The sequence below is a fragment of the Solanum dulcamara genome, chromosome 1, assembly GCF_947179165.1.
Source record: "Solanum dulcamara chromosome 1, daSolDulc1.2, whole genome shotgun sequence".
Taxonomy (NCBI): Eukaryota; Viridiplantae; Streptophyta; class Magnoliopsida; order Solanales; family Solanaceae; genus Solanum; species Solanum dulcamara.
The window spans coordinates 7,213,900-7,227,595 of record NC_077237.1 but is presented as its reverse complement, the minus strand read 5'-3'; the positions used below and the strand labels follow the sequence as shown (position 1 = coordinate 7,227,595).

The window sequence follows — 13,696 nt, the reverse complement described above, 5'->3', positions numbered from 1 at the left end:
TCTTAACCAGTTCTATGGATTTACCCGTTAACGTCCCAATGTTCCAAAAACCTATTCTCAGTCTAGACGCTCCTTTAACCCAATTACCTCTCCTTACCCTCGTCCCCGTCAATGAAATAAATATATAAAATTATTTTAATTATGCATAAATAATATAATGTTTCATTGAAGGAAGTTGATTAGAACCCTCTGACCACAAGGTAGCTCCGCTCTCGTGTGTTGAAGGTTCAATCAAAAAGAACGTTATAGAAAAAAGTCAATACGCCCGGATTTGATGATATATAAACAAACCCGGCCTTCCTTTTCCACCTATCCTTTCAATGTTTGTCTCACTTTTTAAATATGTGATAGTTCAAAATTTATCGAGTCAAAATTAATTCAGATTCACATTGTATGATTTTGATCGAATTTAATGATTTTGATCAAAATTCATTACATGTGAAGAGAAATCTATGTGATATGTACATATAATTACTAACGTCAACTTTAAATTCAGAATCCATAAACTTTAAATTTTATTTCAAAATTTTTCTCATTTTCAGGATTCGAACATGTAACTTAAGAAATTTCATACATCCCCTAAAAGTGGTTGAACAAAAAAAGAGTTTTTAAAAAAGGTTCATTAGTCTCTATCCAACTTTGTTTTTGTTCCATCCTCATCTAAAACCTTTCCCCCCTCTTTTTATACTCCAAAAGGAAGAACCTTTAACTGGATTTATATCTTATTTTTCTTCTCATTTTCAAGAAGGATAGATTCGACAATAAAAATGGACTTAAAATTTGTCCAATAGTTAGAAGGGTAGTGGGGCCTTTCATTTTGAATACATGATGTCACATTTGAACTAAAACAAGATAGACATCTTCATAGATTTTAAACTCAAATGATGGGCAATTGTGAATATGTAATCAAGTGCAATGGGGAGAATTTTGGCTTCAAATGGTAGCCAACTCACTTACATCACCCAAATTGGGTTAATGAACAGGTTATTCCTAATTTTCCATGTTCATCTTTTTAGATTTCTTTGTCTTAGTGGCACTTGAGCTTGTGAGGCATCAATAGTTGACTTACCCAAGTAATCAACACTGTACAAGAGGATCACAAGTCACAATACACTATAACAATAACAATAATAACCATGCTTTAGTCCCAGATAAGTTGAAATTTCATCATTTAAGCTTATATCATAACATTATCGTAGTAAACTATACAACTTGATCACCGCAAAATCTTGCAGCCTATTCCATCCTATATTTCCTCTCCCTTTTCTATGTTAAATATCCATAAATTTCTCCTCGTCCCCCCACCCCAAAAAAGTAGAAGTTATGCTAAAGAAAAAGTCAGCTTAAAAAGAGAACATTTTTACACTTTGAGAGTATGGTCCTGGAGTTCAATAGATTCCTTCACCAATTCAATGCTCTTTTGACTAAGTGGCCCATCTTCCCCAGCATCAAAACTAGCATGAACACTGTAGAGAACATACACTAGAACAACGAGAGCTGAGAAGAATCCGAATCGAACGTAGGATGGTCTATCAAGTGAACCTAACAAGAATACGTTGAGGAAGATGGACATGGAAGGAATCCATGGCATTAAAGGGACGCCCCAAAACTCGGGTTTTTGCGCTTGTGGTACCATATAATGGAAGAGTTGTAATACAGCGATGGCGATAGCAGTGCAAGCACCAAGCATGAAGGCTTTTGGCTTGCCTGGTGGTGCAAATTGCCATAACAGGGTGAATACAATGGAAGTCAATGAGAAGCAAAAAAGGAATGATAGTGTAGGCCATGGATTTGTTACTCCAATCGAGACGTAACGCTTGTAAATAACAGCATTTGCTACCATGTAAAATACAAACAGGGTACCGATAGATACAAGGTTGAGTAGTATTTGTAAATCAGTGAAAAGGGCAATTGCTGCTGTACAAATTCCTGAAAAGACCAAACAAATCCTTGTATTAGCACAATAGGAAGAAATTCCTAGCAAAAATTTATTCTGAAATTGGTAAAGAATGTGTCATTTCAGTCAAAAGTTTCGGCCTTGTAAACACTTTTGGCAAGATTTTGGGTCTCAGAAAAGCACATGACCAGATCTTTAAAAAGGTACTATTCGGAGCCAGAATTTTCACTTACAGAGTTTAAAATATGTAGAAGCAAACACCACATGAAGAAGTTGAAGTGGGTTCAACCTCGATCATATATATATATATAAAAAAAAAAGTTTAATCATGCATAAACAACCCTGAATTCTATATATAGCATTTTCATCTCTGTTTTGCAAAGTCTATATCTAACATTCCCAGTTCACTTAAATTCTTATTCCTGTACTGTAAGTCCACACACATAATCTTTAAAAAGAATAAGATTTCAAGATTGGTCAGCAGCAGCTTAAAAAAGTTTTATACTTTGCTGTGCTCAAATACCTGTCTCAATAGTGTATCAAAGTATGTGGAGAACATTCGTTGAGATAATGATGAAAAGAACCTTATTAGTTATATATTGTTTGGCCCAATAATTTCAGTTAAATCTTTCCCGAGCCTCACGAATTAACAAGGAACCTTCCTAATTGTATTTTATAATAAGGTGTATATAATGTAGTATTATCATGAATTAATTCATATCTAAAGACAGGATCAAAAAAATCAGAGGAGATGATTCCTTTTGGACGGTAATTTATCACCCACTATTTTGACTCTAATGACCTCCAAAACATGATACAACTTTTAAAAACTATATGGAATCTTTTCTCCTTGAAGTACATATATTTCGTCATGTTGAAACATTTAGTTTTTAGTCGATAAAAAGAAAATCAAATTCACATGTGAAAAAAATATTGACATTGTCACACGCTTCTAACATAGGATGGCTAGTAATTGAACAAAAGGAAAATAATAAGGCCAAATTTATGTCAAACATTGAGATATGAGCCAAGGTTTATCCTAAGGAGGAGGTCCCCACACAGAAAACCAGTCAAAGCCCCTTATATTAAAAGATTTCTCAAATCTTCGTGCGTGACTAATGAAATCAAAATTTTCATTAAAGTAATTTAAATATAAAGAAGAAAATACATAAAAGAAATATATCTCTCATATATATATATAAAACAATTTTCATTATACATAAACAAATATAAATTTCTGCAGAATAAGATTCAGATGAACTTTTACTAGCTCCATCGTGGGACCCAAAAAAACCCAGAAAATAGTGAACCGAATATGATGAGTCCCATGATAAACTTATGAGCAATTTTCCCTAAAATGTAAAGCAATCGCCTTAACAGAAACGGTTCTTTTGGTGGACCCCCTACTCTCCAACGGCAAAGCTAATAATAATACAAAGAACAACATCCACGCAATAACAGGAAAAATAAATAAATCACACACGCATTTCCACATAAAAATACGTAACACAAGAAAATACCATTCCCAATTGTCAATACTCCATTTCTTGAAATAATTTATATGAGTCGACAATCTATCATAAATACTTTTTACTATCACAAGTACATATTGAAATTTGATATTCACGTTAAATCAATAAATATAAAATAATTTACACATTATATAAACACGAAGTAAGAGTAGATCTTGATAAAATAGAATTTAATAAAATAAGGAATTGAATAATACGTACCGAGAAAAACGGAAGCATTCACAGGCGTTGATGTTTTAGGATGGACCTTAGCAAACCAAGCGGGGACTACGCTGGACCGTCCGATCACGCACATGTATCGAGCTTGCCCCAACATAGCCACTAACAAAGATGTTAATATACCGAAACTAGCCCCAGCCCCTATCACATTTGATACCCATCTCCAGCCGTCTGATCCCATAAATGCCCCCGAAAATGGCGCATCTGGATCAATCTGTTCATCAAAACATTCAATTTACAACAATTTATATTAACCTTTCACATACCACATATTAATATACATTTATAGGGGCGGAGGCAGAATTACTATCAAGAGAGTTCAAAATCTGAAAAGTAGACATACAAATTAATCAAAGGAGTTCGATATATACAAATTAATCAAAGGAATTCGATATTTATTATATATATATATATAAAAATTATTTTACTTATATATAAATAATATATTTTTTTATCGAATGAGGTTCGATTGAACCCCACTGCGTTCATCATTATGGTATGATAATCCTAAATGAGTGAGATTCATTGATTAAAATTTGGTTGGTTTCAAATGATATGACATATTAATCATACACTCGGGGAAGGTGGATAGACAAATCACATTTATGTCCCTTTTGAAATAGTGAATTCGGGATAATGAAATAAATGATAGTGACAAGGGCAGAAGTGTAATTTTATCATTTTTATTTTACCATATCATAAGGGAGAAGCATGGACATTGAAGCAGCCATGAGGCAGTAAAGAACTGTCACGAGTATAACGGAACCCGAGATACCAGCAGGTATATCCTTAACAGGATTTCTGACTTCTTCAGCCATGGTTGAAACGGCGTCGTACCCTATGTAACTCAGATAAACCATGGCTGCTCCATTGAACACTCCTGAAGCACCAAATGGGAAGAATCCACTCGCATGATTTTCATCCCCTGCTTCTCTGAAATTCTTCGTTTCCCCTCTTGTAAATCCAATTACTATCACAAATACTATGAATACAAGATGTAGCACAGTTAACACCATATTCAACATCGAACTTTCTCTTGTACTGCAAAGAAATAGTAACAAAAATTTAAGCTTATATTGAAAAAACAAAATCGAATTTGATTGAGATTTTTTCATGAATTTTAGTGAACGAACCTGTAGCAGATGATTACGGTGAGAGCTAAAACTACTAAAACAGCAACAACATCAATCTCATTGAATCCGTTTGGTAATCCACTGACGGTGATTCTCAATTTGCTTTCGGTGGATATACCAAGCGCTGTACATAAATAGCCAGTGAAACTCCTCGCCACCGCCGCATTTGATAGTACGTAATCGATAATCAGATTCGCGCCGGTCAAAAACGCTAGAAATTCACCTGCACTACGAAACGGCGTTGATCAATAAAAAATCACAGGACATTGCGTTTTTCATGTGTTTGTTTAAATAATTCAGTTACGAGAAACGGACCAAAAGTGATACGGATATAGCTAAAAGCACCGCCAGCAACTGGCATATCAACGGCGAACTCCGTGTAACAGAACGCAGAAAGCAGAGCGCAGAAACCAGCAATGGCGTAAGAGAGAACAACAGCAGGTCCAGCACACATACGACTAGCACGACCGGAAGTAACAAATACTCCGGCGCCAACCATACCGCCGATACCAAATCCGACGAGGTCGTACCACCGGAGACTCCGTTTCATATCTCCACCAGACCGTGCTCTTACTCGACTTGTTTCTTCGAAAGAAGTCGAGACAGAACAGGCCCGGCGAGCTAACCGGTGTGGTGTATCGGAAAGTGCTCGGAGGTAGGATTTGACATTAGAGAAAGAGGAGCCATAGGTCTCCATTTTTGGACCACCAAGTCTCTCTCTTTTCTTTTTATCAGTAAGTATTGAATTGGAGGAAATGAAGAATGGATGAATGGGTATTTAAAGAGTTATAAGAAGAAACTAACATCCACCAACTCCAATAGGGAAATCCTCATAACTAATTAAGCATCTATATTCCAATATATATAAAAATATTTTCACCTATTCACTAGAATAAGTATAATATTTTAACTAATATAACAAATTAGGAAAATATATGACACATAAATCAAATCCGTGAATTTGTGCTTGAAAAAGAAAAAAAATCTCCTATATTCCCTCATTCAGTTTAAAGATATTTTTTCTTTCTAAAATCAATTTTAAATCTGTAAATCTATCATTCTTAATACATCAGAAAGATTTGCAACAGTAAGACTGTTGGATTTTAATAGGCTTGAATGAAAAACGAAGAATTGTGATTTTTTTGAAAGAAGGTTTATGACTTTTTTGATAAAGCATAATAAGCATATATTCACACCATCCATTGTTTATAAATAGTTTCTCTCATTTTTCAACAACAAATTTCTCGACTTCTTTCTTCTACTAATAAATTTAGTATTCTAAATATACTTTATTGCTATTTAGTGATTCGTCGATACCGTGGTTTTAAGTACTGATACATTAGTGAGTAAGATCGTTCTATTTTGATAGGAAATATTTTATTAACCTCGAGTACTTGAGAGAGATAATTTTTTTAATAACACACTGTGCATTCAATGGTTTCAATTTTTCTCTTATCAATATTGTTTCTGTTTTTCTTACCGATTCTGTTATCATTACTAGCTTTAATTTCTGATTTTGAAAACTTGCTAGAAACTTTATTGTTTATTATTTTCCCAAAAAATTTGTTCTACAAATTTTTTTTGTTGTATGAAAGTTTTTGTTCTAAGTGGTTTTCTACCAGATAACAAAGTCAACTTGAACCTCTTCCACCCTCAGAAAAATAGGCTTATATAAGTATAACATTTACTAGTGCAATTTGAGCAATCTAAAGGAAATTTTAGCCTAACATGTTTTTTGGATTGATCAAATAAAGTGCAAATAATTCCCATAAACTTTGGTAAGATATTTGAAAATTAACTTTTATAAATGAATATTATATAAGACAAATGAAAAGTTTTGTATATGATTAAGATGTGTAATGGTCAATTGGCCAAAAACCAAAGATGGGATCCTAGTAAATAATTCATATGTTCACATTCAATTTCCCTTGTAGCTTAAACTAGAATTACTTGTAATTTTGTCTAAACAAATTGGCAAATGCATTTAATCTAGAGATATGCATAAATGGGTGTCTGGTTATATATACACATATATTAATTAATTTTGAACATTCTCATCGAAATTCCTGACTTCTCCTTGATTACGGGACTTTAGAATATTACAAAATTGACCTATCAAAAATTTAAATAAACGTTCTGTTATTTATATAGAATTTTGGATGAACGCAAATTCATATAATCACAGATAATAACTGTATTTTTTCTTTCTTTATAAGCATACAACAACAACATATCCACTGAAATTCCACTAAGTGGAGTTTCTTTATAAGCATAATGGCATAAAAAATAATACTAAAAAAAATTAAAAAATAAGGCAAATTATACTAAATTTAGAAACATTTCCTATAATCTCATATTTCATAAAATTATATATGTGGGAAAATTTTATTTTAGAGATATATATCATATGTTTCTCAAAACTAAACATTTAACACCCTTATAAAATAACTATATGAATAACATGTATAATGTAGGGGGTGTTAAATATTTGAGAAACTTTCGACTGTCCGACATGAGTTGTAGTGGATGATTCAAATCCCTTCATCTTTAGTTAAAGATCTTGATATTGAGCTCTTGAAAATGAAAAAAGTTATATTGAAAACACCACCTTAAAAAATAAGTTATGCAACGTTTAAATCTAAATTTAATTAGACTCCAATACAGATATTAAACATTACGGTACCTTAATGCAACAACCAACAACTGAAAAAAAATGAATGACACAACAGAAAAAAAAAAAAAGCAGAAAAATTCACTGAATTGCGGACGACAAAAAAGCCAGAAAAAGTTATTAGCTCGGTGGACTTGGAACTTCTTCTTAATTTCTTTCATACTATATCTAGTAATATCCGTAAATTAGTTTAAAGTTATAAAATATTATCAATAAAATAGTTAATAAAATATATTTTTAATTAGCTATTATAGTAAAATACACTTTCAATATTTAGCTTTAAATCATTTACATCAAAATTGTTGAGAGAATCGATTCTACGTTATAATGTAGTTGATTATTTAGAGCTATAATGGATTGCGCCTGAAAATATGAAAACTATATACTACTCTTTTTTAAAACTCATGGACAAATCTGTATCATTTCACATAGTTCTAGAATAAAATTGACTCTTTTCAGGAAAAACTTCCCCGTTAGTAAATTTAACTAAGGGAAAATTTTAAAAATGACAAACATATTAAGCTTAATAACTCCTATTAGTATAGTTTAGGCTTTCTCGTTTGTATATTTCGTTGCATTATACAAATTACTTTTTTAAAGAGATTTGTATATTCGCTTCTATATTTGTGTATTCGCTTCCAAATTTGCTTTAGAGATTTGTATATTCCCTTCAAGATTTGCTTTAGAGATTTGTATATTCGCTTTCAGATTTGTATAATAGCAAATTTCATTAAATTATACCCAATTCGTGTAATTAATTGAAACTATATCCTTATCGCATAATCATAATATAATGTTTGTCAATTAGCGTAATTTTCCCTTTATAACAATAGAAGTATATTTAAACCCAACTTTGTTTTTTGATTTTTCACTCCGTGTCTGTTACCTACATTGGAGCCCGACTAAATTCGAATTCATGCCGAGAAGATCCACATTAAGAGGTAAAGCACTTTCTAATAAAAGTGACTCCGTACCCAAAGGGCTCAAAGCTAAGACCTTTGAAGAAATATTCACCACTGCAATATAACCTTTGTTGGTGAACCCAACTTTTAATTGAATGCAAGTATGAACCAGTATACAAAATTTGAGGGTAAAATTTGATATTTTCCCAACCTATATAGTGTAGACAATGAGACAAATAAATCTTCTTTGCTTTGGCTTTTTTGCATGTTGATATTATATTTTAATACTATTGTATATTCTTTTTAGCTACTTTTACAATCCCACAATTCTCATATTGTCAAAATCATGATTATATGCATAGATTTTTTTTATACATAAGAAAACAAATAGATCTTTTACTTTGAGTATGCATATTAGCTTTTTGTTAATATATCTCTCAATCTAAAAAAGATAAAAAAAAATAAAACTTTTGGAGATAATGGAAAGGAGTGTTCAAGACACTTATAACTTTTTTTTGGGTTGATGTTTAACAGCATGAAGAGGTAATTAAATCATTTAAAGACAAATTAAAAGCTTTACAAGATTAAGACATGAACAAAGAGACAAGAACATGCATACATGGAAAATACTTTTAATTAATAATAATAATAATAGTGAAATCATAAAAGAACATATTTAAAAGTAATGTCCACAAAACTACAAAAATAAATAAAGCAGAAAAAAGTGCAATAGATTTTGTTGCTATCTTCTTAAAGTCATGTACGTTACATATCACTTTGCAAACAAATTACTTGTTTCCTGCATTTATAATCTTAATTAATATAATCAACACCTTTTAGTATACATCAACTGTTAATTAATTAATTAATCAAAATTTTAATTAAATTTGATAATACAAAGGTCAGCTAGGACTTTTTAAATATATGGCAAAAGAAAAAGCAAGATCTTGATATTATTTGTTTTATTCGATCGACTGTCTTATAATTATTTTTATTTTTTTAATATACGTCAAATTAAAAGATGGGTCTATTAGAGTTTTAATTTTATAACTTTTCGTTCTTCACTTTTTGTTTTAGCAAATGGTTGATTCATCCATGATATCAATTAGGGCCGTGTATCAATCGATTTGGTTCTATTTTAAAATTTACCGACTTAACTTATCAGTTATCAGTTTATAATCATGTCAAACTGTTATAGAATCATTAAGATATTGACTTATCGATTATAAGTTTATTGATCATTGATTATTATCGATTCGGTTATTGGTTTAACCGTAAAGATTTGATTAAAAAAAATTAAAATTTACTTTTAAATAAGGTGACAAACCAAATGAACCATGCACCTAAGTTGATAAATTGCATCTTGCTCAAAAGCAAATGTAAAATATTATATTATAACTAAGAGTTTGAGACAACAAGAAATAAAAGTATGAATCGAGAGGTGGGAGCCTCGTGTAAGGTCTGTTCCCATAAAAAAAAAAAAAATAATAATAAATATAAATTATTAAGTTACTATCGGATTATCGATTAACCCATTAAAAAAAACCTTAAACCGTTATGAATCGATAACTCGATAATAAAAAAAATTAAAACTTTTACTGAAACCGCTAAATCAATAATAACTTTTTTAGGCTTAGTTTTTCAGTTTTGATTCGATTTTAAACAGCCCTAATATCAACCATCCTAATTTTATCGAACTCCTAACTTAAATGGTAGATTCGTCCTAATATTACTAACTTATCACAATTGTATCAAGTTGTAGACAAATATACTCAATTGTCATGGACGGTGGAACAAATAAAACCAAGTGGCACATAATGACAACATATCCTCTAGTGAACAGATTAAGAATTTTTTATTAAAATACATCACCATAATTGGTTAATTATTTGAATTTTTATTTTGTTGATAAGGATTCGATTCTCTATTCTATAATCTCCTACCCATTTTCCGTTTTCCTACAACCAATATTGTTTTTTTTAAAGAAAAAAGAGTCAAAAATGCCATTAAACTATTTAAAATGAACAAAAATGCCCTTCGTTTATAGTTTGGTTCAAAAATGTCATTATCGTCAATATTTTGGTCCAAAAATGCCTTTGTTGATGATAGTTTGGTCCAAAAATACTCATATTGTTACAAAAAGGGTCACAATGCCGTTTCCGAATAAATATATATTTTTTTAAAAAATCAAATCGTGTTCCTTATAAAAATATTACCTTTAAGGAACTCTATTCTTGTTTTATTTCTTTTTAAACCACTTTAACTATTAAAAATGTAGGAAATTATTTTATTCTTCATAATCTCATTTTATCAATTAAAAAGGAATAGTTTCATGTACTCTAAGTTTTAACGGATAATATATGTCATATATATAAGATCATAATAAATTCATCATTAATTTTTATACAAATAATGATAAAAATAATTATAATACAATAAGAAATATTTTTAATTTTTAATTTTTTTCTAATTGATGTAAAATAAACATTTGCTAATAAAAAAAATATTATTAGGAAAAAAAGTGTTAACTTAGCAAAATAAAAAGGAGAGAGTAAGAGAAAATAGAAAGGAGCAGATGAGAATCTGTCTCTCTGTTACATTGCAAAGAATGGTCATATTTATAGGCAAGAAAAGAAAGCAAGTGGAGAGCAACTTGCCTAGTGGGTCCACAACAATGGACATCCACTACGACTTTTCATAACACTCCCCCTTGGATGTCCACGTAAAAAAGAAAAATTCTAGTGAAAGAACAAATATACATAGTTATCGTGAATATCCATAGATGTTGTGCCTTGTTAAAACTTTACTAGAAAATATCCAGTGGAAAAAGCCTAATGAAGAAAAAAGAGTACACACATCTGGTAATATGTCTTGAGTACTGCCTCATTTAAAATCTTATCAGAAAAATTTAGTGGGACAAAACCTTGGTTAGGGGAAAAAGATTACAACACGTATTTTACTCCCCCCCGATGAAAACTTCATTAGATATTTTGGAGACGACACATTTCAATATTATATTTTAGCTTCTCAAAAGTTAATGGTCGTAATGCCTTTGTGAATAAATCTGCAATATTATCACTTGATCGAAATTGTTGTACATCAATATCACAATTCTTCATGTGTGAAGAATAGTGTTAGTGAAATATATTTCGTTTTGTCTCCTTTTATGAAGCCACCTTTCAATTGAGCTATGTACGAGACATTGTCTTCGAATATAACAATGGATACTTCGACATCATTTTTCAGGCCGCATCTTTCTTTGATTAACTGTATGATCGATATCAACCACACACATTCTCTACTTGATTCATGAATTGCTATTATTTTAGCATGATTTGAAGAAGTAGCAACAATAGATTGCTTTGTAGATCACCATGATATATAATTCCTCCGTGTGTAAATATATAACCTATTTGCGATTGAACTTTATGTTGGTCTGATAAATAACTTGCATCTGCAAAATCAATAAGGTCTGTCCAACCTTTGTTAGTATAAAACAAACTCATATCAAAAGTACCTTTTAGGTATCGCAAAAATATGCTTGATACCGTATATATGCCTTCGCGTTGGAGATTAACTATACATTTTCAGCAAATTAACAGTAAATATTATATCAGGTCTAGTTGCGTTAGCAAGATACATAAGTGCATCAATAGAACTGAGATATGGTACTTCAGGACCAAGAAGTTCTTCATTCTCTTCTGAAAGTCGAAACTGATCTTTATCCACTTCAAGTGAACGAACAACCATTGGAGTACTTAATGGATGAGCTTTGTCCATGTAAAATCATTTTAAGATTTTCTCAATGTAGGCAGATTGGTTGACAAAGACCCCGTCTGCTAAATATTCAATTTGTAGACCCAAACAAAGTTTTATCTTTCTAAGATCTTCCATCTCAAATTCTTTATTTAGATATTCAATCGCGTTTTGCACCCCTTCAGAGGTTCCAATGAGATTTATGTCATCAACATAAATGACGAGTATAACAAACTCGAATTTCATTTTCTTAATAAAAACACACGGACAAATGACATCATTTATATAACCTTCATTTATCAAGTACTCACTGAGGCAATTATACCACATACGCCCTGATTGTTTCAGACCATATAATGATCTTTGCAGTTTCATTGAGTACATCACCCTAGACATAGTACATGCTTCAGGCAATTTTAATCCTTCTAGGATTTTCATGTAATTTCATTAGCAAGTGAACCATAAAGGTAAGCTGTAATTACATCCATTAGATGTATTTCAAGATTTTTATGTACAGCTAAATTGATGAGATATCGAAAAGTTATTTCATCCATAACAGGTGAATATGTTTCTTCATAGTTGACTCCGGGTCTTTGAGAAAATCCTTGTGCAACAAGGCATGTCTTGTATCTTACAATTTCATTTCTCTCATTTTGTTTTTGCACAAAAGCTCATTTATAGCCAACTGGTTTTACACCTTCGGGAGTTTGGACTATAGGTCCAAAAACCTCACGTTTAGCGAGTGAATCTAATTCTGAGTAAATTGCCCTTTTCCATTCTGGTCAATCACATCTACGTCGACATTCTTCGACTCGGGTTCACTGATTTCTTCAGCAATATCAGAATTAATCAAATGTTGACCTTCTTTAAGAGGTTCTTTTGTAGTATCATTTTTATTATTCCTCACGCTTCTCTTTCTAGGATTTTTATTCTTTGAACCCAATGGTCTACCACGCTTCAGGGTGTTTGGAATTCAGAAGCTATGATACTAGTAGATGATTCTTTTGAGACATCAATCCGGACAGACACATTGTTATAACTCGTATTTTTCAGATTAGGATACTTCGGAGATAACGGTAACAAGTCAAGTAGCATTTGATCTTGTTGGATACAAAATTCTTATGATTAATTGAAATTTCAACTTGGAAGTATTAGAAAAGGTGAATGGCAAAAAAAAAAATTGGAATTTCTCATGGAGGATGTTATATCCCGTATTTTATACGGTTGGATGTTTTAAGGTAGTTGTGGAAAGTTAAGGAAATGACAATCTTCCAAAATTTATTTTTTTATATACAAGTTGGTTATGAATATTATTTATGATCATTCATATTGTGAAAATATTGGAAAAAGCAAAGGGCAAAAGAGAAAATTCACAAAGTGGCCTATGGTAATATTATGGAAGGCTATGGGTAAAATGGAAATTTCATAAAGTCTTCAAGAAGATTCATGTGGGCCCCACATGCCACATGGCAGCCCATGATTGGAGGAAGGGATGAGTTGGCCCAATGAGGGTTTGACACATGTCGCCACTTAGGGCTTGACACGTGTCGCCACTTAGGGCTTGACACGTGTCGCCACTTAGGGCT

The 13,696-nt window shown here is 31.5% G+C and overlaps 1 protein-coding gene across 1 annotated transcript; it reads right to left on the bottom strand.

Moving 5' to 3' along the window:
- Positions 1–1,086: 1,086 nt before the first annotated feature.
- LOC129900182 (cationic amino acid transporter 7, chloroplastic-like) lies at positions 1,087–5,599 on the bottom strand. The gene is made up of 5 exons (XM_055975114.1): positions 5,097–5,599; positions 4,782–5,004; positions 4,341–4,689; positions 3,631–3,862; positions 1,087–1,929 (listed from the first exon to the last, which is right to left on the bottom strand). The coding sequence occupies exons 1-5, from the start codon at positions 5,476–5,478 to the stop codon at positions 1,361–1,363; spliced, it is 1,755 nt and encodes a 584-aa protein (XP_055831089.1). The 5' UTR covers positions 5,479–5,599; the 3' UTR covers positions 1,087–1,360.
- Positions 5,600–13,696: the final 8,097 nt, after the last annotated feature.

Bases quoted from the DNA above. Each gene is read 5' to 3' on its own strand.
- LOC129900182 (XM_055975114.1), bottom strand. From the start codon at position 5,478: ATGGAGACCTATGGCTCCTCTTTCTCTAATGTCAAATCCTACCTCCGA. The intron at 4,690-4,781 runs GTTCGTTCACTA...ATTTCTTTGCAG, and splicing joins ACCGTAATCATCTGCTACAG to TACAAGAGAAAGTTCGATGT. The intron at 3,863-4,340 runs GTAAAATAAAAA...TTTGATGAACAG, and splicing joins TGCTTCTCCCTTATGATATG to ATTGATCCAGATGCGCCATT.